Here is a 25,175-nt window from a genome sequence, read left to right as displayed (position 1 = left end):
TGAGCTTTATACACTCGCATTACCCACTCGGTATAACACAAGTATCATTGAAGAGGATGGGAAAGACCTGTGGAATGTTCCACAGGTCTTTCCATTGCCAAAGGGGAAGTGATCACATCATCGGTGCTGTATTGACGGTGTCATCAAGAAACCGGTTGGTCTGGTAAATTGATCATAAGTAGGGAGGTGTTGCGTTGAAGAATGAAGATGGACCTGAGCACACCGGTCCGTACAGTAGCATAACACAGTTTGTTTTTATGTTCGGAAAGCAATTATGAAAAAGGTATTTAGCAAATTTCACGTTTGCTGCCAACAACAAATAAGTCACAGCATCTTACAAAAGGTACCAGTTTATAAGGTCATAGGAATCATACAGTAAATACCGCTGGCAGGGCAATGAAAGGCAGCAATGACTCATCGGGTGAGGCTTTAAGGAAATCAAACAGTTCAAGACTGTCAATAATCTGAAAAATCATGCTCACTGACATAAACATAGGACATCTATAAACAAAGTTGTGTAGTCATGGATAGTCATATAACTATTTTTTCTAAATACAAAACACTTGTTTTTGGTTGATTGATTCCCGTTTTGATTGCCTAACTGTCACATCCATATAATAGAATGTTATACAACCTACATTCTTCTCTGCCTCCTTGTACATGGTGTGATGATCTACCTGCTTTAGCCCTCTGTAAACCTGTTTTAGGTCTGTAACAGACTTCTGTTCTTCCTCCTGAGTCTCTTTTGGCTTCCAAATATCTTATACAGGAGGTGTTGGCACTATTATGGGTGCACCTGTGAGTTGACGCTGCATGTGGAAATATAATTTGCTCAACCTTACTCCCCTTCAGTTTGTTTGTGCGAGCGTAGTGTGTAAGTGTGCACATGTGCATGCCCTTAAGAGGAAAGAAGGGTTTGGGAGGCAAGGTGTTGGTGTTAGAAAACAGGGAGATCAATAACATCCTGAAAAGAAAGCAACCTCAAGGATACAATCACACAACTTGAAGGGAGAGGAGAGAAGGAAAGCGGAAACTGTTGCTTATGTTTATCAAAACAATGAGTCAGCGGGGGGTATCACATACTGTGAAAAAGATACAGAACAAAGCTCAAAGGAAATATACATTAACCACATTTAAATCCAGAGAGACCTGTCCATTTGGCTGAAATAAACTTTTTTTGTTTTGTTTTGCTTTTGCACAATTAAGAGTCGGCATTGCCGACTGATCAAAAGACACAATCATGCACACAACTGAGTATGGACACAATAATCTTTGGATATGTTTTACTATTACTCATTTGACATAAATATGAATAACAAGACAAGACAGAAAATGAATAAGTTATGTTGTGAAGATTTTTGATTTCAGGATTATCTGTATTTCTAATGCCTTTTGAAATGTATAGTTCAGATTTTAGATTTGTAATCCTCAATATAACCAGTAAAAATAACCGCTCAATAACCAGCATATCAGATGGCTTCGGAGGTCAGAGTTCACAGGTTAGTGGCCTGAACCATCTCCTCGTTTGGCTGCGTCCTCTCCCAGCCTTGTCGAATGCGGGTTAGGGTTCGATCCACGCAGGGGAGGAGGACCAGTGCCTTCAGCACCAGCACCACAGAAGGAACAATCAGACAGAGCATGTAGCCAGGAGGAGTGTACCATTTGTAGGTAGAGGGCTGGAGAAATTTGTTCCAGCCATAAATGTAGCCATGTGACGTACATATAATCAGGGTCAGATGGCCCAGCTTAGACTGGGGGAAGAAACACATGAAATGGAAATGTTAGTGGGATATTTTAGAAAATACGCTTACTCTGCTCTCATGTCTGCATGGCACATATAGTTATGGCCAGCAGCAGGTTGGCTTAGGTTAGCACAAAGTCAGCTCAATAAATCATGTGTTTTATCTCAGATGGTTACCACGCTCGCATCAAAAATATTCCAGCACATAACTCTCTACACTTTTGTTTCCATACAGACAAGTGAGATACAACGTGAGCTTTAGAGAAGCTTGTGGGAGGACTTTATGGACGTTTTTTCTCCGGTATCCAGTCGTTATGCTAAGCTAAGCTAACCGACTGCTATATTTAGCAGATCTAATTCTTGGTAAAAAAACTAACAAATGAGCATTTTTCCTGAAACATAACAATATTCCTATAATCATTTTATATACAAGTAACACATTTTGCTTGATACAAATCTGGCTATTTCTTCCTGTTCAAAAATAATTTGTTTTGGTTCAATTGAAACCACTGAAGGCCTCCAGCTAATTTTATAAAAAATAAACCTGTTACAGACTGAACCTTTCTGTGGTATGTTTTTGAGAAATATGAATTCAATATGAATCCATGGTTTTATAGCACTAGTGGCCTTAAGGCTCACTGATTGTCAATTACTTGGATAATGCACTTTCATCTACATTTTTAGCATTTGGCTGCTGATGTTCTCATCCACAGTGATTTAAAGTAAACAGCACAATAAGGAAACATTCATGTTAATGAAGTGCAGTAATGAATGGTGCCCCTATGAATTAATCAGGATCTTCTTCTTCCCATCTAGAACAGCCCATCCTTCTGCTGTGAGCGTTAACATTCAATAGTTAACATTCATCAGTTGACAACCCTGAACAGAAAAACTGTTTATATAAATTGATACCAGTTATCATATATTATTCACAATCCTTCTTACCCGATCATAAAAATTATCTTGAACTAGACCTCTATCTCTGAGTCACATTCCCTATCTGAGGTCTACCTATGGACCTGACCTTTACACAAACGGACATGTGACCTGTATTATCAATCTCCTCCCTGAGAATTATACCAGGTATCATAATTCTATTTAATGAATAATTTAACATTTAAGATTATAGTCTAAAGTCAGCCAGGATTTTGCTCTATGTGGCAGTTAGTTAACTAGCCTCCCGGGATATGACTGCCATGACATATTGCTTTTACACTTCAATAACTCTGGCGGAATCTTGGAAACACTAAATATAGATTACTACAGCCCTAAAAGAAGTGTTTTGTTACTGATAGTAAACACCTGAGTGACCTAAAGTGTAAGGCGTTTAAGGTAAACGCAAGCACACCTTCCCTCACTCAAACACGAACCCAAGCACCTAAAGGACTTTACATTTCCACCTGCGCTCTGACCTGAATGAAGTTGAACTCTCTCCAGCTGAGAGAGCCTCCCACTGAGGGCAGGGATGTTAGTCCTAGCAGGACATAAAGAAAAAAGCCCAGGATTCCCAGCATATAGAATGAGTCTTGGCCCCAGGCCTCCGTGTTATCAAAGTAAAACGGGGTGGTTTTATTTTTCTTCATCTGAGGGAGACAAAGACACTGTACTGTTAGTATGGTTAGCTTTATGTTATACTTCTCTATTTTCAGGATGGTAGAAACACTGAAAGGTTGGACCCAGCCAGCCGTACCTCATCCACCACACGCGAGATGAGTTTGTGTCTGACGGCATAGCGAGTAGAAATGACGAATGTATAGATGGCATGGAGAAGAGCGAAGCCGAGTGCAATCAGACCCATCTGCTTCCTACACAGCATCCAGCGGTCCAGCCAATCAGGGAAGCGTCTGCAACATGCAGCACTGAGCTAAGCCTTCAATAATTAAATTATGGAGTGGAGATGTTTGTGATGGTTTGATGTCTGACCTGTACTTGGTTCCTCTGTAGAGCTGAAGGAAGGCCGCTATGACACCAGGCAGGTAACACAGAGACAACATGATGAGAGACACAATGGGAAACACCTGAGAGATGAGGGATGAACCGAACACGTCCTTTAAAGGGGAACACAAAAAACAATGTACACAACATTTAACCAGACAGGGGCAAATCTTTACCTTATTGCCCAGGGCCACCGTGATTCTGTAGGAGATGTCTTTCCCCTGTTCAACATACGCGTAGATGACATCTCGAATCAGCAGATAGAAGAAGAAGAAGGCGGTGAGGCCGACGGCCACGCGTAGCGGCAGCCTCCACTCTGGGAATAGCTGCAGGGGGAAGTCCTCCAGCTCTCTGGCAGCTGACAGAGACCCTTTATCCAGAACTGTGAGGCCCAGCTTGGTGGACATCGCTGCTACTGCCTGCTTCCCATCAGCACTCTTTCCTGGAGCATGGAGCAAAATGTGTTGCGGCCATTTAAAGAAAAAGGCTGGTGATGTATACATGTTTGTCAATAAGATGCCCCAAACCAGCAGTACTCCATCTCTTCCGGTCAAGCCCCAAATTTCATTTCATTGAAGGAACATGTCATTCATGTCTAATAATGTACTGTAGAGCTGTAGAGCAGAAGTGGAAGTTATTTTATCTTTATCCTCAATTACATAGTCTATCAGTCAGTATGTTTTTTTAACTAATCCCTCCAAATAACAACAACAATAGAAGATGTTTTTCTCTTGCTGCATTCTGATCAGTTGTTGTTTTGTAGTTGCTAATAATCACTCAAAGAGTATATTGTTAGATGACTAACCACCCTGTCTGGAATATATAGTGCATGACTGCACCGTGTGTCGACTCTACAGTGTCAGTCGACAGAATTACTCTTCTTTTGTTGATCTCCACTCTACTGTTTCAGTAATTTTGAGATGCAGCCTCTGGGTGTGTATGGCAATGCAAATACACATACCACATATACACTGCTCAATATGTGATGCTATTTCTAGATATTCAACATGTTGAAGGTTATTACCACACTCACCGCTCTGTGATAAGATGATTAACTTATCTGTAAAGTGGGGGGGGGGGGGGGGTAGAGAGAGAGAGAGAGAGAGAGAGAGAGAGAGAGAAAGCAGTTTGACAGGCATGTAGTGGAGTCAGTGGGATTGAGCAGTTCTCCCCCAGGTGTGTGTGTGTGGACAGGGCAGCCAGCCATGTCTCCCTACATTACTGCACCAGTAACAGCAGGGGATGGTCGACAGACTAAATCTTCATTTGAATGTTAATGTGACAGAGGCACAGCCCCGCTGTGGATCTAATCAAATTGATGGCCAACGAATAGTGCACACTTACAAGCATGTGTGTATGTGTGTGTGTGTGTGTACTGTATCTACACATGCACTGATAAAGACACACATTCCTGTTCTCTCACAGTTACTTATTGTTAAAGAAAATAGAGCACTGCATGTTGTGTGTGTGTGTGTGTGTGTGTGTGTGTGTGTGTGTGTGTGTGTGTGTGTGTGTGTGTGTGTGTGTGTGTGTGTGTGTGTGTGTGTGTTTCGAAGAGGATTCAAGGCAGCAGATTCAGGTTTTGTCTCCAGAGACTTAGCCGTGAAACGGAGGCTGCATTCAACAATGGTCTTTCTACTCTGTAACATCATTACGTGTGTTTGTTTGTTTGTGTGTGTGTGTTCATACAAGCACTGTCCTCATTTTCTCTTACATTGTTATGGAAAGACGGCAAAATCAATTATTTACAACACAAATTATCAACACAAATTAAATCAATTCCTTTCATAAATGGTGTGTGGCTTATGGTGAAGCATTCGTCTCCTATTATTAACAAGCCTGAGAGACACTTTTTCAATTCTGTTCCAGGAAATGTTGAAAGCGGGTATTGTTGCCAGGTGTGAAGTTAAACATGTATTGCATCATGAAACGATCAAGCTACTGCTCTGTCTTTGTATCTTCACTACTGTTAAGCAAAGCCTTCCTGAAGACTCGCCAGCCTCCCGGCTGCTTCGTCCTGATCCCACTGACGTCTTTAGACAGATTCCTATGTATTCCACTCCTCTCTCACCTGTTTTCCTGCCAGAAGTCCATTCTGCAAGGCCCAGGCAGACAGCGTGTTGAGGCCTTTCACCACAGAAGCATCAGGGAGCAGTCTGAGGAACACAGTGAGGACTTTAGCTGCTATTGTTTCTCTCGACAAACACACAGACAGGAAAAGAGGGGCCTGAAAATGGTGACAATCAATGTTTCCACTTCAAATGAATAGACACACGGCAGACTGTCCTGTCAAGGGAGCTGCAACTCCTTTTCATTTATTTTCATTTTCTTTAGGCTTCAAGGTGGAAGATTTGACGTCTCATGCTCTAAATGGTTTTTAGAAGCACTTTCCCAAAAAAAGACGACTGTTGGAAATTGATTGTTGACATTAAACTCATATTTATCTGCAGAGAAGGTCGCTCCATTTATAAAACATTACATTTATGAGGATGGAAGCTTTTTCATGCACAGAGTATTTATGATTGAGACTTCCTTTGTTTATTTTCTTCACTTTCACAGGTGTCTGTTACCTCTGCAGGTAGGCAGCATTGGCTTCTGGGTACATGTCTTTCTTCAGGTTGTTACTGATGTCCACCAGAACCTTGTAATCAACCCATCACCATCGACAGAGTGCAGGGGACAAAATAACTATTTAGTTCAATCATTTTAATTAACTCCTTTCTTCTTTCATACATATTCCTATTACAATAAAGGGAGCATGTTTAGACAGTATGATAAAGGAGTGAGAGAGAAAATGCTGATTAAACCGTGTCAGCGGTATTGCTTTACAATGACGTTACTGTATTCACATTTCTGTTTGTGTAACAGAGTAAAATGAAGCGCAAACTGTTCCATCGTCAGTAATTACAAACAGTCCTTTCTAATCTGAGTATTTTTTCTTGGATATTGTCTTTTTCTCCAGTTCAAATACGGACTAATACTGCACTATTTTAGTATTTCTTATATTTTGAGGTACCTCCGACGATAATTTCCTGATTTTATTTTGTGCAGTGGTAACATATTTACATCTTTATTTTGGCATGTGGAGCTCCGGTTAGGGGTCAGATCAGTCTCAATAATTGCAAATTCACACAGAGAAACTCACAAATACAAACACAGATTCACAAATGCGCACAGAACAATTCACAAATATATTCAATTTACAAATGCAAGCAGAACGATTCACAAATACATTTCAATGCACATGTAAATAAAATTACTCTTTATATAAATGTAAAAGAAAAATCACAAATATATTTATGCATTTCTATGTAGATTTGTCTATTTGTTTGTGAATTTATATGTATTTATTTGTGGATCACACAGCATTTATTTGTGAATCGCTACACTTTAGTGCACAGATTTTTGAGACTCCCCTGCTGTAGCATTTGGCATATCGTTTTGCGTGCATTTGTAAATTTGATATATTTGTGAATTGTTCTGTGCGCATTTTTTAATCTGTGTGTTTGCATTTGTGACTCTCTCTGTGTGCATTTGCAAGTATTAAGACTGATCTGAGCCCATACTCCGGTGTCTTGAAATACTCTGTGTATATGTGGCTGTGTATAAAGGTGTTTTTATCACTATGTTGCTTAAGCTACACTCTTAACCCTCGACCCCTTCATCCTGCCCCCACAATATAAAGGGAACCACAAAGGGAAGCAAACGCAGCAGCACAGCGGTTTGAAGTTTAAAACGTCAAAAGCTTGCGCTTCAGGGAAGTCAGTTCATAAAGTGTACGATGATCAAAGAGTAAATACCCTCACACTCTAAAGTCATAATATATGTTTTACCACTGTACACAAAATCCACAACAGTTGCTGAGAAATATGTAAAGAATACATCTAGAATGAAATGGGCATTATTAGCAAATACATTACATTAACTCTGAATCTTGGATTATTTTGTGGATAATGGTAAATTACTGGGAACAAAAATATGTTAGTTTCTACCTGTGAATGTGAATGCTCATCCTTCACTGAGACCCTCCAAGGGATCACAAGATCTCAATGCTTGTTTCTTGTGAAATACTGAATACTTGAACATCTTCATGCCTCTAAAATGTTTTAAGGACCTCTGAATTATTTGATATTAATATATATATATATATATATTGGTTCATAGCACCAACAACGTATCACTGCTGTGTTTGTATTAGTGATTATTTTGTGTCCCATGAAAATAAGTAATCCATCACTGTGAGCTTTTCTCAGAAAGCGTCATTATAACTTTATGATTACCCCAAATGTATTACTTCCTGATTCTTTCTCTTTAGTAACTATTAAGGATTGTGTTTGCCTTATTGTTGATTGATTGATTTAATTTAACATTACACTTTGATTCACCTTTCCTTCAAGATGAGGCGCCATTGTCTCCAGGAATGCGTAGTGTTCTCTGTGAATACAAATAAAGATCAATCTGGCAGATTGGGCTGCTGCTGCGTGGCTCATCACCTGCGCAAAGCAAATAAATCAGGACATTAAGAGACATGAACATGTTTGAGCTGCACACACACACACACACACACACACAATTGTATGTGTTATGTGAAGCCATGTGTCGTACCTGAGCTCCCTGAGGCAAGAGGCCACAGCTGTGAGGTCTGCGGCTGCCATACACCACCCTGTAGCCCGACTGGAGCAGACGCTGGCCCAGAGAGCGCCCTAAGTCCCCCGCCCCGAAGATACACAGCAGCTCCTGCTCAGGGGCAGCTGCTGTACCCAGAGGATGCATCAACACGCTCTCGGGCTTCATCATCTCCGACAGTCTGAGCACCACTGTTATGTTCTCACTCTGAGTTTGGATGGTCAATGTTTGCTGCTGAGTAGTTATATTACAGTGGAATCTGACCTGTACACTGCCTCTCCCTTTTTTTTCAGAACACCGTGGGATTTTTAACCCCTTTCTGCTCACTGTAAAAGTTGTATGTGTGTGTGTGGGGGGGGGGGGGGGGAGATGGGTGTTCCTAACACCTGAGATAATATGTGGAGGTGTGTGTGAGTATGCATTATATAATGATGTGTCACTGTGAGTCATCACTAAATTTAAGACAGTATTTTTAAAGTCTTACTATTGCAGGTGCAGTCAATAGATAGATTGATTCAGCCGGACTCCAAACTGTAAAATGAGCCGATGCAACTATAATCTCAGATTCATTTGTTTTTAACTTTTAATCTCTTATTTGAAACACAAACCATATTCAGGGCATATTTGGTTCAGACAGAATTTCTTTTTTACATTTGATAGAAAATCTAAAGTCTTGTTTTGCTGCCTTCCAGTGCTGTGTTATTCTTTTTCTTTCCACACTAGACATGGTGCCATGTGGGAGATCCTGGCCCACAGATTCATTATCATTTCAAAACCCACTGCTCCAACCAAACGACTGGGAAGAGAATTTGTGCAAATGGTGTTCATGTCCCCATGGCTGAAACATCTGCAAAGATGTGACACGAAAAACTCAACAGAGCAGAAATAAAGCTTGGCACACATATAAGTGTTTTGTGTGCGGTTGCTTTACTTGTGTGTGTTCACATGCATGTGTGTGTGTGTGTGTGCGCGCTGAAATGGGTCAGGACGATCAGAGCGGACTAGAGATGTAGCTGTGATCCGGAGCACCTGGCTGTAGAAATGACCAACAGAATCACATCAACTTTACTGAGTATTTGCACAGAAGTACGCTCCTCATCGTAAAAGCCACTTCATTGAAATCACAATGTGCATATAGAGAGATGGCAATATTCATGGAAGACAAGCAGCACTTTTCCTCAGGAGGTCTTACTGTCAAGTCCATAACTGAAGCATTAATGTCTACCTTGGGGGATATCGCAGCAAAATGAGAAATCATTTTATGTCTAACCTTTAAGGCATCCATTCAGTCGTAATGCTGTTAGAATAGACGTGATAGCAGATCCAGGCCGATGACTCATTTACTCGCTCTGCCTCCTGGACATCTCCCATTTCTTCTCCTCTTCCCTCTCTATCTGTTCACTTTCTCCTAGTGGCTTTCCTTTTGCTTTCCACACTCTCTCACGTGGCCCCCAGTGTTCCCCAACCTCTCTTTTCCAACATGTCATAAATTAACAACTATTTAAATAAATTAACAACTATCGAAATCATTGAGTAAATTCAAGTAAACCTGACAGAACAGGTTACGCTAAAAATATGCCTCACACACACATACACAGAAACACACAGGTTGAACATTTGACACCTCCCCGGAGGTTTATTTGGTGACACCTGTAGCTACTGGTAGTCAAAAGAAGTTTGTTTTAATACTAAAGGGACATAACATGACAAGTGTCAACCACTGTTGCCATCCCTATGCGTGAGAATGCAATCTGAATTTACGTGATATCACAAGATCACACGTAAATCCATCTTAGCCTCAAGTAATGAGTTTGTTTGCTCATCAGTGATCAGGAGCAGCTGGTTCAGGTGTGTGCGGGACGACACACAGCGTCAATTTTCATTATGTGAGGTTGTTCTCGATTTGAAAGGATTTGTTTGCTTTTCTACCAACTCGCTTCGTTGTGATTTTCGATCACAATTATCATTTTTAAAGCGTATGCCCTTTTTGAAACAGACTCCAATCAGATGGTTCTGTGGAACAGACATCGTCCGTTACTTTGCCAGGACCAAAGAACACTTCACATAATGCAGATAGACTGAATGTCGGCATGCTGAATAAATGACAAATAGCATTTCAATCAGGAGATACTTCATTAGAGTTTAACATGAATGTATTACACATGCTTAACAATGTAATAGTGCAAAGTCTTTAGTGATTGTACTCCTGAATTAACGAGGGGGAGTGATGCTTGCGTCAGATAAGGCATAATCCACTGGTAGTGGTGGTGATGAAGGGAGATGCTGCTACCTGATGGTGTATGAGGTGCATAACTGTGATGCAGACTGGAGGGAGGAGCATCCGATTGAACTGAAATGACGACTGACAGCAACAGAGAGAATATGTTTTAGAGTTTGGCTTCAGGAAACTTGACAGAACATGGTTGGTTATTTTAAAGTGAACGCCCACAATCAGCTGATCACAGAGTATCAGAGAGAGAGAGAGATACTGAAGGAGTGCAAAGATTCTTTTGCTTAAACCTGTTAACCCCCACCCGTTTTTTTAGGTTTCTGCTCGAAATGACATACCCAAACTAAAAAGGGTGTAGCTCTGCAACCACACAAGCTATTTGAATAATGTTGGTGTTATAATAAAGGGAACACAATGAGCTTTTGTTCAGATGTGTAAATATTAGCATATATGTTACTGGTTAAGAGTAAATAAAGATGAATCTTCTATTTTCATAGAAATTTCAGGTTCGATTAGAAAAAAAAGCACTTTCAGGATGAATATATCCTGGATGGATGCACAGCAAAGGCCTAAAATCACCCAGATAATAATACAACTTGTGAACAGACTCTCTGCAAAGTTTGACTCAGAAAAATAAAGCAGAACAATAGTTGGAGACTTTTTAGTAAAGAGAAGTTAGGCGAGGTCTCTAAAATTTGCATTTGGGCACATTGAAGCACCATCTGTGCCATTTGACTTTTCTCATGTACCAAACCATTTATTTCATTTTCACTTTTACTTGTGGTGATCAATACATGCAAATACATCATTATGTGGCTTTAAAACAGTAAATCAAAGATAAAAAAACGATCAAACAAAGTGGTGCTGTGCGCGTGCGTGCTGTGGGTAAAGCCGGTTTTTGGATCTGTCACAGCGCAGCTGTTGCGCGCGCAGATATCTCCGCCGGGGAAGGGCGGATTTTAAAGAACGACACGTCATTGGAATACTTAGAGCCAATAGAATCGATTGGTACCAAGAAAGACAAGATTGACAGCACTGTGAGCCAATAGGAGACAGAAAGGCGTCGCCATATTAGAAATGTCAAATCCGATTCGCTGAAATTGAACTTCCTGACAGCTGATTATGACGCTTCCCCAAAAGTCCGACTGGTTTTTAAAGGGACATACACACACACTAAAGCCATGCCAGCTGGAATGCAGGGGAGAGAAACGTTTTTTCTTCTTCTCAAGAACAAAAGTATGTTGAATTTGCTGAATGTAAAGCTATGAAGCGATTAATAGTTCTGTGTTCTTTGGCTTATATCTCCGTGATACTTTGGTGCAGAAGGATTCTGTAAAGATATTTAGAATCTGTGTGAAGTCCTCTTGCTTTCGAACATCTCTTCTTTTATGATTGCACAAAGCTACATGTCGCTAGCTACGGAAACGTTCTGAGTGGGCCGACACCTGACAAAATTATGATTATGATATTTGTATTTTTATTTCAGTTGGTGTTTGAGTTGTGTTTAAATGGCTCACTGAGACTTGTAGCCCCAGTTGTCTTCATTAATTTGATGTACAACATCAATATATTTGCTCATGTTTATTATAATATTATAGACAGTTTAGAACAAAACATCAAATCTTCCCCACAGGTGGGGCAATGGGGCTTAAGTTCATTCAAACTGGTTGGATTCAATTGCAATTTAAAAAATGTTCTTGGGCCACTTGACAAAAACACGAAGCAAGCTTCAAATACAAAAATGACATATTATTAACTCACTCATTAAAACACCCAAAACAAACCCACAACCCAAAAAACCCTGCAATTTTCAAAGTGAACATTTTAAACATTCAATTTTTGTGTTTAACCGGAAAAAAAAATTTGCACCTTTAACAAGGGGTGCCTCTGGGAAAATGTTTACAATTCCCCAAACAATTTTGGGAATTTTCCCCTTTTTAAATGTCAGGGTGGAAGTAGAGGAATTTTTAAGCTATTGAGAAACTGACTCAAAAAAGTGCAGGTTGGTTGGGGTTTGGGGTTTCCTTTTATGATTAATGGGGAAAGAACCATTTTAATTCCCTTTCAATTGTTTGGGGGAACCAAATTTTTTCTTCTTAATTTGTTTTAACAAGAAAAAATTTAAAATTTCCCCTTTAAAGACAAACTGGGAAATGGGAAAAAGGTTAAAGTTTGGTTATTTTAACCCAAAAAACAATTAATTTTGGAAAAATTTATTTCCAAGGGGTCAAAAAATGAAAAGATTTGAACACAGTTTTAAAAGCAAATGTAGGTTTATGGGGCTACAATTAGCCCAAAGGAAAACCCCCAAAAGGTTATGGTGGCTTTCCCTTTTTTGTTGGGTGGGGTCGGAAAAACCGGGCCCCCGTTTAAAAACCGGTTTCCCAGGTTAATTTTAATTGTTTGGGGTTTAAAGCCAAAAATTTTGGTGGGTTTGCTAACGGTTTTTAACACACAGAAACTTTTTAGTTTCCCTTTTAAACTGGGAACAAACCCTTTAAAAATTTGGGAAAGCGCTTCTAAAATTTCCATTTCACCCCAAAATTTACAACTTTGCCCCCTTTAATGTGGTTTATTTCAAAAGAAATTCAACAAATTTTTTGAAAAAGCATTTGAAAAACCCGTTTAATTAAATAACCCAAAAAATCCAAATTTTTTGATGAGGCAGGTCAGCCTTAAGGGTTCTCTTTTTTCCGGTCCAAGGTAAACCCCCTCAAAGTGTTTACCCCACCCATTGGAAAAATTTCCCCCAGGTGGAGCACAATTAATCCCTTTTGGTCCCCCGGGAAAACAACATTTACTCCGAAATTTTTGGTTCCCCTTAAAATTTATTTCACCTTTTGGATTTTAAAGTTTTTTTTTGGAGAAATTTTAAAAAAAAAGGGTGTTTAAATTTCGGAACTGTTTAAAAAACAGAAACTTTTATTTTAAATTATTAAATTTTAGATAAAACGATTTTTAACCCTTATTAAAAAAAAATATAAAGAAATTAAGTAAATAAATTTTCCTTTTTTACCCCTTCCCCTTAAGAATCGTGTTTTTTCCCTCAAAAGTGGCTTTATTAAAAAAACGGAAATTAATTTTTGTTAGGCCTTTGTTTTTAAATTTTTGAAACCAAAAACCCTTTTTCCCCATAAAAAATAATCTCCCGGGAAAAATTTTGTTAAAGAATTCAGGGCAAAAAACCGGTTTCCCGAGGCCTGGGCCTGTCTTTACACTAAAAACCCCGTTCCCTTTTCCCCCCTTTTTTTGGGTTCAACCTCCAAAACCCAAAACCTTTTTTGGGGGTGTTCTTGGGGGTGGGGAAAACCAAAAAGTCCCCAAAAGATCCCCCGTTTCCGGGGAAACCCAACATTGCTTTAAAATTTTTCCCCCCACAAAAATTTTGTGGGTTAAAAAATTAAATTTGACATTTATTTGCCCCTCATTTCATTTTTTTCCCCGCCAGTTTATACCCTTTTTTTTAAAAAAAACATTTAAATTTTAAACAAAGTTTAAATTAAAAGAATAAATTTTTTTAAAAGTTAATTTTATTTTTAAAAAAATTAAAAGGAGAATTCTACTTAAAGGGTTGTGAGCAATTTTTGAAAATTATATAAAAGAAAATTAATGTAAATAAACCTGTTGCGTTCTTTTTTCACCCCTTGCCCAATAAGAATCGATATGAATCGAATCGATAGTTAAGGAATCGGTTGGCACGGAATCGTTAAAATCGTATCAATTCTCATCCCTATACATGATGGCTACTTCTGCAATGCAGTAGGTATGAGGTTCAGATTGAGGTTCTGACTGAGTTTATGTTTTAAGATTGTTGAAATAAACATGCATTGTAAACAGAGAGCAAGGTATCAAGGCACAGAGGGAGATACTGTATATACAATGAGACACAATGACAGAAACAGAGAGAGAAGAGCAGAGCGAGAGGAACACAGAAAAAATAGACCAAAGGAGAGATGCAACTTAGGGAAGATGAAATTGTGCCTCAGTAGAACAAAGACGCTTGTTAGAACCAGAGTTTCCCAAAAGTATTCCTAGAAACATTCTATAAATATTCCATTACCAGCTTTCCAGACAGACACGCCTGGAATGTTCATTATGAAACACTTAGAATAAGTTTAAGGAGAATCAGAAAGAGTTTGGATGAAAGTGCAACCCATTTCTGCTGATGAGATACATTAATATAGCATATGCTTATGTGTATAAACTATGTCTGTGTGGGTTTGTACTCAATGTCACATTATCTCCATCTCCACAGCAGACCTACATACCACATGGAAACATTTCAGAACTTTTGGTCTTCAAGGGAATTATTTATAAAACAATTCTTGAGAGTTATAAATGTAATTAAAAACGTATTAATATGGAAGATGTATGTGGTAGTATATATAAATATATTATGTTTTTTATTTTGTTTATTGTTGTTGTTTTTGTTGTTGTTTTATTTTCTTCTTTATTTTATATTAATTTTCTGATTTATTTTGATTTCAATTTAGGATGGCATTTCAGGCACGGCACTAATTTGGTTTAAATCCTGTTTATCAGATCGATCTCAGTTTGTATTTATGCTTGATGGCCTCGATAACCACCAGCGTTAATCACGGAGTTCCACAAGGTGCTGTGCTTGGACCAATTTTATTTACCTTAGACATGCTTCCTTTGGACAATATTGTCGTGAAACACTCTATAGACTTTCATTGTTATGCAGATGACACTCAACTATATTTATCGATAAAACCAGAGAGCAACCAACTCTGTAAAATTCAAGCATGTCTTAAAGACATAAAAACATGGATGACCTGCAACTTCTTGATGTTAAACTCAGACAAAACAAATAATTTTAATCGGCCTGAGCACCTCAGAGATCAATTATCTGGTGATGTGGATTCTGTAAGCGGCATTGCCCTGGCATCCAACACCACTGTAAAGAATCTTGGCGTTATCTTTGATCGGGACTTGTCCTTTAACTCCCACGTAAAGCAAATCTCAAGGACTGCATTCTTTCATCACGTAATATTTCCAAAATCAGGCACATCTTGTCTCAAAAGATGCAAAAAATTGGTTCCTGCGTTCGTTACTTGAGACTGGATTACTGCAACTCCTTATTAGCAGGCTGCTCTAATAAATCTCTTAGGTCCTCAGTTGATCCAGAATGCTGCAGCTCGTGTTCTCACTAAAACTAAGAAAAGAGATCACATCACTCCTGCACTAGCTGCTCTGCACTGGCTCCCAGTAAATCAAGAATCACTTTAAAATTCTTCTCTTAACCTACAAAGCCTTGATTGGTGATGCTCCATCATATCTTAAGGAGCTTGTCGTGCCATATTGCCCCACTAGAGAACTCGCTCACTAAATGCGGGACTACTTGTAGTTCCTAGAGTCTTAAAAAGTAGAATGGGAGCCAGAGCCTTTAGTTATCAAGCTCCTCTTTTATGGAACCAGCTTCCAATTTCAGTCCGGGAGGCAGACACAGTCACCTCGTTTAAGAGTAGACTTAAGACCTTCCTCTTTGACAGAGCTTATAGTTAGGGCTGAATCAGGTTGCCCTGGTCCAGCCCCTTGATATGCTGCTATAGGCTTATAGCTGCCGGGGACGTTTAGGATGCACTGAGTACCTATCTCCTCTTTTTCTCTCCTTAAGGATGAATTTTCATCTCTCAATCACACGTTACTAACTCTGCTTTCTCCGGAAGTCCTTTTGACTTTCGTCTCATGGGGTCATCGGACCCTATGAGACGGCATAGATCCTATCTGCCTGATGGATCGTCTGGGTAAATTCCTGCTCATGACTACGCCACTGTCCTGTTGAGACTCCGCCCTCCTCCTCCCACCGCCATCTGCCTGATGGATCGTGGAGGTCTCCATCGTGGAATATGCCTACTATGAACTATTCATACACTCTGTCATATTCATTGAATGTATTTTAACTCTAAATCTGTCCTTCTGTACACATTACATCTATTGCATCTGTCCATCCTAGGAGAGGGATCCTCCTCTGTTGCTCTCCTCCAGGTTTCTTCCCTTTTTTTCCCCCTGAAGGGTTATTTGGGAGTTTTTCCTGGTCCGATGTGAGGTTTTGGGGCAGGGATGTCTATGTGTACAGATTGTAAAGCACTCCGAGACAAATTTGTAATTTGTGAAATTGGGCTATACAAATAAACTGAATTGAATTGAATTGAATTATGAGGCTGAAATAGGCCTCAGGAATGTTTCGCCTCATCTCCTCAGCCTCACCTCCAGTCGAGTGAAAGAGCTGACAAGGTAGGAAAAAGCTGACACAGAAGTCTAATTCTATAAGGATGAAAACCTCAGACTCATCAGAGATGCAATTTTCCCACTCTATAATCTTACAGCAGTAAGGATGAAGGAAGAAGAGAGTGGGGCAGGCAGCATGCAATTCGTACAAATTTAATGAGCAGTATGGTGATTAATGGTCATTAGGTAAATTGTTGTTTCTTTCTAGGGTACATTTTCACACCAAATCTGTAGCTAACAAGAGGGGAAAACTCTCCTAACAAGGGAGGGTGCCATTAGTCCTCATTCTCATTCAAACTGCCTTCTGGGATACAATGCCACAATGAGGCGACTCACAGAGACCCATGATTGGTGAAAAAATAATGACAAGCCTGCAGCAGGCCTGTACGATCAGTGGCATGGTTACTAAGTTTAACTGAGGCGTTGTCTGTCGTTTCACTCTAGTCTACCTGTTCCCATGATGGTTTTAATTGAACACACACAAATCACAGGTAGGGGGCGAGGTGGCTACTGCGGCTCATTGGTAGAGCGGCTCCTCCAACAATCTGAGGTGGTTCGTTCCCTGGCTCCGCTAGTCCATATTGCAAGACGCCTATCAGAACTATCAGATAGTTTTGATAGGCGTCTTGCCTGGTTTAGTCTCTGCAATCAGTGTATTTAAGGAGACATGAAGTAATATGAATGTATGAATTATTGTGAACACAGTTCCGACTAATTGTTTCGTGTTTTGTGGTTATCATTTCAGAGCAGACGTCTCTCTTCTTACGTCCATGGAACAATGTTTTGTGGGGAATTCTCACAGACCCCAATAAAGCTTTGAAGATGTTGGCGACCTGCATTTCCTGCTAGTTATGTGGTTATTTGGTACATTTGTTTGGCAATCTATAGGTGTGTGTGTGTGTGTCTTTGTCTGTCTCTCTGCCTGTCTGTGTACCTGCTGTTAGTTTGCCTGTGTATCTCTCCATCTCTGCGTCTTCAGTGGATGGCGTTATTCTAGGAGGAACATGATTTCCAGGGATTTGCTTTGAATTAAGGTCTAATGTGATTTTATAACATTTCTGCATTATTGCAAAAAAATAAGCATATTTTAGTAGCAACCTGCGTGACTCGTGCTTTCCTGGAGAAAATAGAACAACACATACAGTGAACGCTGATAAGTCACATCCGTTTATTGTGCATTTCGTTGTCTCACAGGGTTTTTTAAATCGAGAAAGATAATTATTCATTGTCGGCTAATCTGTTCGGCCCCCACTTCTGTTTTCCGTTATGTGATTCTATTATCTTCTATTATGCTGAACATTCCTGAGCTTTCATTCAACATTGTGTTTCCAAGCAGCAGATGGTTTGCTAACAACGATAAGAAACAGACGTTTAGCAGATATTTTATTAAATACAAATGAGTGGTTGATTTTCATTCATTCATTTTCAGTGTGTCTGATTCTTTTGAATACTTGACCCACACTACATATAGTACATCACATTTTAATGGAAAACATAGCTTTAAATAAATGGATTTGAATATGTGCATCACTATATTATAATGCTTGCCAACTGTTTGATTTATTTTTTAGTAAAATTAAAATGAAATGAATAGAGACTTAAAATAGGTCAGCCCAACAATGGATACTTGAGAAACTAAGCAGTGTGTGTGTGTGTGTGTGTGTGTGTGTGTGTGTGTGTGTGTGTGTGTGTGTGTGTGTGTGTGTGTGTGTGTGTGTGTGTGTGTGTGAAGTGTGTGCGTGAACATGTGTACATCTGCACATGTTAGAGAGAGAGAGAGACTATGCCAATGTATGTTCTTGTCTTTCAGGAAAATAGATTTTGAGAGAAATGTAAATAATGAATGACTTAAGAATTAAACATAAGAGGATTCATCCATGAATGGTGTTTGTCGATGTTTGCGTGTGCATCTGTGTGAGTGAGAGAGAGAGTTTGTGTCACAAGGCAGCTGGGGGGGGGGGGATTGCAGCGCGTGCAAACCTGAAATGGCAGGTGTCGGCAAGTTCAGGTGAAAATCGCACACTGAATGATGCATCCAACATCATAAGATAGAGAGAGGAAGACAGAAAGAGAGAGAGGCTGTACAGGATGCGGAGGCAATGTTTGACAAAGATTGGCATGAAACTTGCTGCGCACGCTATATAGCTTATTAGTTCCTATTCCCTCCAGTGTGCAAATGTCTCTGCTAAAATATTCCATTTGATAAAATTGACCCTATTCAAAATGACACCGATGGGAACGGAGAGGTGAGGGAGACGTCGGGTTCAAATTTGCATCGGTTGCAGTTTTCTGCGTGTGTGAATATGTGGGTGTGTGAGACAGGGTAAGGAGAAGAGGGCGTTTGTTCACGATGTGAAGGTTAAATGCTGTGTGACCATGCTGAGAGCACTGAACTCTGACCTGTCAAGGGTCAGGCATGGCTTTCTCTGGCAGAAGAGAACATGTTATAATTACTCTGAACACTCTTGCTGACGATCTTCATACACAACGAAGCACATTCCAGGCACAAACACACACTGTGTCAACAGGAAGTTCTCTAGCAATGTTTTCAATCTTGCAACCGGATTGTTCCTCAGTTCAAGCTCCAGCTTCAACCCTAACGATCACATGCGACATGGGATGTTCCCGTACACACAATAGTGATAGCTCTGACCAGGATGACAGAATATGGACCAACGAGGTGACACGCTTTACGTGTGAATGCACACATGTGTGTGACAGGGAACACTTTTTATAATGTTTCTCCCAGAACATGGTTCTCCATGAGTGTGTCAATGTGTATGTGTGTGGTGTGTGTGTGGTGTGTGTGGTGTGTCGGGGTGGGGGGGTAATCTAACTGCCGTTGCCCATGTCACGTATCCTGTCTGGTAGCTGTGGAGATTCAAGAAAGAGCCAAAAGAATGTATTTGTGTCAGCAGAGGAAAGTAATTAGTCTGTGAGCTATTAATTGACATTTAGGTGTCATTCAGACTGTGTGTGCGTGTGTGTGTGTGTGTGTGTGTGTGTGTGTGTGTGTGTGTGTGTGTGTGTGTGTGTGTGTGTGTGTGTGTGTGTGTGTGTGTGTGTGTGTGTGTGTGTGTGTGTGTGTGTGTGTGTGTGTGTGTGTGTGTGTGTGTGTGTGTGTTTTGCCTGTGCCATATTCAGGACTATGACTATAACATAAATAAATAAATAACATCTTGTTTTACACACACAAACACACTGCACTCCGTACAAAAGTCTAACATTGATCCTCCTCCATGTTCCATGTCATGCCTGAAGCCGGCCAAGTTATAACTGAAACTATGACTTGATATCATATCATCATGGCTGGCAGAGCCCTCACAGAGACAGCCTCATTAAACTCAAAACTAAACGGATGAGGAAATCCAATGAATGCAGTCCGTCTCACTGTAATGTACCGTGATGTTTCATATCGAGCATATTGAGAGTTGTATTGTAACACATCATATTGTGTTGTATGCTAATGTTATGTATTGAGTGTGCTAATGCACTGCGCCTTTCAGAAGATCGTTTTGTATTGTGCTGTATTTCATTGTGTCCACATTCTAATTCTTCGAGTAAGCTGAGTTGTCCTGAGGACTATCTGTAAATATTCATGTTAGATGCACTCAATATTCCTTTGTGTGAGCATGCTGTGTGTGTGTGTGTGTGTGTGTGTGTGTGTGTGTGTGTGGTGTGTGTATGCCTCTCTTAGCGTTAATGCCATGGAGGAATGTGTGAAAGCTGTCAGAGAACATCAGGTTCCTAAAATAGACATTACCCATGAGAAAGAAAGGGGGAAAGAGAGAGAGAGAGAGACGTTATTCACTTTTGTGGGACAAAAAGCTCAGATTCTAGGACAGTGACAATGATTAATTATAGATCAGAGATAACAGTAGACAGACAAGCACAACAAACAGATATACTCACACATTGACAAACACGATGCCTTGCAGACTTCATTAAACTTTTGTGTTATTGCACGCTAGAGGAAGGCCAAAATGCCAGATACAGCCGCTTCTTCTCACCATCAAAATAAGAAAGTCTGAAAATCAGTCTTTACAAAGTAGTAAATAAAGAGTGAGGGAATAGAACATCCCTCTATTAAAGTTCAGGATGTGCAGTTTGAGTATAGTAGTCTCACTATTTATCCAAATTAACGTCATTGAAATAATGTGCAGAGGAAAATACTCATGAGGACTTCGACATTACCCCTACTTCAATAATATAAGACAGTTTTCAGGGTATCAAGGATTTACTTAGATTTTGACTTTTATTTTATTTGATTCTGCTTTTCAACCAAATATTTCAATTAAAACAGGATAATCAGATAATAAATAATCAAGACCGCTATATCGTATTGAACAGTGACCTCTGGTAGTGAGCTGTTTGTGAAGATAAAGATTAAAAGATTGAGTAAGAATGATCTGATATATAGAAAGGTTTACTTAATATTACTATTTATTTTATTTATCAGGTTTATTTAAATGTCAAGGATTGTTCTTTTGTGTTGAAAATGCAAAAACTAAAAGTTCAAATAAAAGAAGAAAAGTTAGAATATTGGACATGAAAGGGTTGGGAGATTTACCACTGATTTGTCATCCATTAATTTTAACGACATTAATAGGAAGTTGAAACTACACAATTTAATCGACTCTTGAGTAAACTATATATATATATATATATATATATATATATAACATGAGATTGGGTGGATTTCCTTGAAGGAACATTAAAATGTTTTTGCAAGTAATTCATTATGTTGGATCTTTTTCAAATATGCGATGTACAGTTCTTCCGACCATTCCAAGCACATAATGGTTTCCATGTTATGGCAATCAATTAGCAGACTTGTGAAAGATGCTTGAGTTGTGTAATCTGTCACAGAGAACATTACGTCTGCATTATATTCTCATCTCTCAGGCTCTTCAGATCCATTAACTACATGAGCTAAAGGTGGAATAATGTGAATAGTAAACGTTGTATGGGCCCATCAACAGCTCACAGACCTTCACAGAAGATTCATTTTCTTTGTTTGGTAAAGCTTTTCACATTTACAATTGAGACTGCACAAGAACTGCATAACAAGCAATAACAACGTGACTTTGATGGAGAAAATATTAGCAAGTTTCATATGTCTGCTATTGTTTTTTTGCATCATAGATGAAAATGCTTTCCCAAAGGACACGTGATTTTTGATGGGGAAATATCTGCCATGGTCCTCTATGATGATCTGCTTCAACAGACTGGATCAAGGCAGGTCTTCTTTTACGGAGGCCGATGAATAAGGGGCAGTGTCTTATGGGTCAAGGTAAATATCAAACCATGGAGAGTGATTCATGGTTTGGTGACACATTTCCTAATGCTTTCCTTCAACGTACCCTTGCAAGAGAGATTCAGTTGACGAACTTGTACCATTAATGGGTTTTTTTTGTTCTACTCCCTGTGGAGGAAGACAAAGGTTCAGGTCAACTCAGTACCTCTTTCTAGAATGAATTCCAGTGCCCTAGGGTGAGTGCGTAGTATGCAAAACAAGGATTGTGAAGGTATAGCGGGAGATGGAGGAGAGACAAGTGTTTAACCCTCCTGTTACCTTTGGGTCAATTTGACCCCATTCAATGTTTAACCCTCCTGTTACCTTTAGGGTCAATTTGACCCCATTCAATGTTTAATGTCGGTGTTCTTTCGGGTCAATTTGACCCCAGGCTGTTTTTCACTGTGTCAAACATATAAGAAATATCAACTTTTTTATATATTTAAAGGGCTATTTAGGTAGTCAACAAACAAACATAAAGTACCTCACACTTAAACTTGGAAAACAATATTAATTCAAACATTTTCTGGAGGTTTTAATTGCTGGGGTCAAATTGACCCCAATGGTAAAATATGTCAGTAAATATAAAGGTAACAGGAGGGTTAAACATTGAATGGGGTCAAATTGACCCAAAGGTAACAGGAGGGTTAAGAGACTCTTTTAAGATGACAGAGAGATTAATCCTCTCTTGTGTGAGAGAGAGAGAGAGAGAGAGAGAGGGGGGAGAGGGGACTCAATCATCTAAGCATCATACACTTCTAGCAGGCAGTCAATGGGGGAATGTGAGCCCCTGCTATCTCTTCTTTTCCATACGAACCCTCTGCTTTCCACAGGAGTGGTGGATAATTAAAAGATAGACTGATAGTGCGGGAGAGCAAGAGGGCCATTGTGACCTCATCTCCACGCTCTGACATCATTAAAATAGAGACTTTATACAAAATCATTCACAGGATTCATCCAACTGCAGATTATTTCCCGCTCTTTTCACCAACACTCAATTAGAAAACATTTTCAGCCGTAATTACTCTGCTTAACAACACAGAAAGGAGGAGAGGACCCCCTTAAAGACACAGGGATGTTTTATGGGAGCAATCATGGGAGCTGTTTAATTGCCTGAGGCTGAGAATAGAGAGGTTCACGTTAATGTCGTGGTCTCAAAATAACCTAAACAAACTCCTCAGGGGAGTAGTTACAGCAGACATTTATTGTACTGCTGTAATTATGGCTCCCATCATTTATATTTATTTTACTTTAAAGTAAATAATGTGCATGTTTTCATGTTACCCTTTTTCAGCTGAGGTTTGTGTGTAAGATGTGTGTCTCTTTCGTGTTTATGCCTCTGCGATTCAACGAGCTATCGCATTGCCAAAGCAGTGAGGAATAAAAGCAGTGAGGAATAGAACAAGATGCTTAAACATACTGTGTATATTTATCCTGCTGTACAGTAATGTACCCGTAATGTATTCCTCACACATCTGCTAATCACTTCTCACGCATGTTCACTCGTCATTTACTTGCTGTTATTTCTCGGGCTGTCAATCATGGCACCAGCTGTTTAAATCAGCTGGTCTCCTCTATCCGATAAGCACAACGAAACAATGATATCTTGCTGCCGTCTCTTTTTCAATATGACTGTCTTTCTACCTTCAGTTCATTCATGTTGCCGTTACGCACCCCTGCACCTCCCCATCTCCACCCAGTCTTCCCCGATCCATCAGCTTCATCAACCCATCATTCTATCAGCCTCATCAGCATCACCACCATCATCACCACCATCGTCATCAGCACCACCAGCAGGTCTGGACTCCACCGGGGGAATGTATCTTGCTGATCGGGGCAGTGGGCCCTAAATTACAAATCTTCCTGTTGACTCTGTCAAGACTTCGTCATCACATATCCTCTGTTAATAATAAACAATGTATTTACCGTTATGTCACTGTTCTCTCCTGAATGAAATGGACACTGAGATTTGCTGAGTGTTTCTATGTCAATAAAGGTGATAGATCTGTCAAGTGCTCAGGAAAAAAAGAAAGATTTTAAATCTGCATTTCTCGATTTCTTGGTGAAGCTCATGTGATGTGACTAAAAGCTCCAAACCGGCTATTAAATAGTCCTTAGGGTGAGACTCAGCCAAGAGGTTTCAGTTAAACTGATCAAAAGTTAAGCAGGTGGCATTCATAGGCCTCATGTTTGTAATGTTATTGGTTGTTTTGAACAGCACAAACAACTTATTGAGTTGTTTATCTGTGAGGATTTCCAGTATTTTGTCCTGCGAAAGCATTTCATTGATGTATGTGTTGGGGAAAATAAGTGCAGCGACTCAGATTGAGTTCTCTATTGCCTCATTGACCAAGCCTGGTCACCTTGCCCACCTCTCTTCCGCCTCAGCAATTGACAAATCAATTCGGTCTGAAACTCAGCTCTCCTCATGTCTTTTTGAGTACATTCATAGCTCCTCTTCCTCTTCCTGTCATCCAGTGATCCCTCTCTGACTCTCTGCCCATCATTCGCTCAATCCTCATATTGTTCACTCTGACAGAGACAGAGAGAGAAAGAGAGAGATTTTCTAAATCCAAGGTAAGAGCAAAGCTTTTCTGCAGGAGAATTTCATTTCAACACCTCTTATTTTACACAGAGAGCAGAAGGATAGGAGTATCCCAGTTATGAATCCAATAACTAGTGTGTATGTGTGCGTGCATGTGTGTGTGTGTGTGTGTGTGTGTGTGTGTGTGTGTGTGTGTGTGTGTGTGTATGTGGGTGTGTGTGTGTGTGTGTGTGTGGGCTAGACTGCTGGCTTGTTTATTGAAGGTTGGTCTCATAAACTCAAATTGAATGTCAAAGAGAGAAAGAAAGACAGAGTCAGTATAAAGAGGAAAAGAGTGGGGGATATGTGTATGGCTTTTGCATGAACATGTGTGTGTGTGTGTGTGTGTGTGAGTGTGTGTAGGTGTGTGTGTGTGTATGTGTGTTTGTGTGTGTGGATGAGAAGGTCAAAGAGAGTGCGCAGATTGGGGGCAAAGTCAAGGCGGTATCATGACACAAGCACATACTAACCGTCTATATGTAAATAGGCTTGTATGACATACAGGCAAGCA

The 25,175-nt window shown here is 39.8% G+C and overlaps 1 protein-coding gene across 1 annotated transcript; it reads right to left on the bottom strand.

The window, feature by feature from the left end:
• Positions 1-1,379: 1,379 nt before the first annotated feature.
• On the bottom strand, positions 1,380-9,587 carry LOC130213238 (metalloreductase STEAP4-like). Its single transcript, XM_056444714.1, has 11 exons — positions 9,573-9,587; positions 8,282-8,509; positions 8,062-8,169; positions 6,247-6,317; positions 5,748-5,832; positions 4,284-4,290; positions 3,853-4,118; positions 3,665-3,759; positions 3,432-3,585; positions 3,154-3,324; positions 1,380-1,751 (listed from the first exon to the last, which is right to left on the bottom strand). Exons 1-11 carry the CDS (start codon positions 9,585-9,587, stop codon positions 1,494-1,496), a joined length of 1,458 nt encoding a protein of 485 aa, XP_056300689.1. The 3' UTR covers positions 1,380-1,493.
• Positions 9,588-25,175: the final 15,588 nt, after the last annotated feature.

This window comes from Pseudoliparis swirei, chromosome 22 (genome assembly GCF_029220125.1).
Source record: "Pseudoliparis swirei isolate HS2019 ecotype Mariana Trench chromosome 22, NWPU_hadal_v1, whole genome shotgun sequence".
In the NCBI taxonomy this organism is placed as follows: domain Eukaryota; kingdom Metazoa; phylum Chordata; class Actinopteri; order Perciformes; family Liparidae; genus Pseudoliparis; species Pseudoliparis swirei.
This window is presented reverse-complemented; position numbering and strand designations above follow the sequence as displayed.

Excerpts from the sequence above, each read along its gene's own strand:
- LOC130213238 (XM_056444714.1), bottom strand. Across the intron at positions 8,170-8,281 it reads TCTTGCCTCAGGGAGCTCAG|GTGATGAGCCACGCAGCAGC; the intron begins GTACGACACATG and ends TGCTTTGCGCAG. Across the intron at positions 3,760-3,852 it reads CGGTGGCCCTGGGCAATAAG|GTGTTTCCCATTGTGTCTCT; the intron begins GTAAAGATTTGC and ends CTCATCTCTCAG.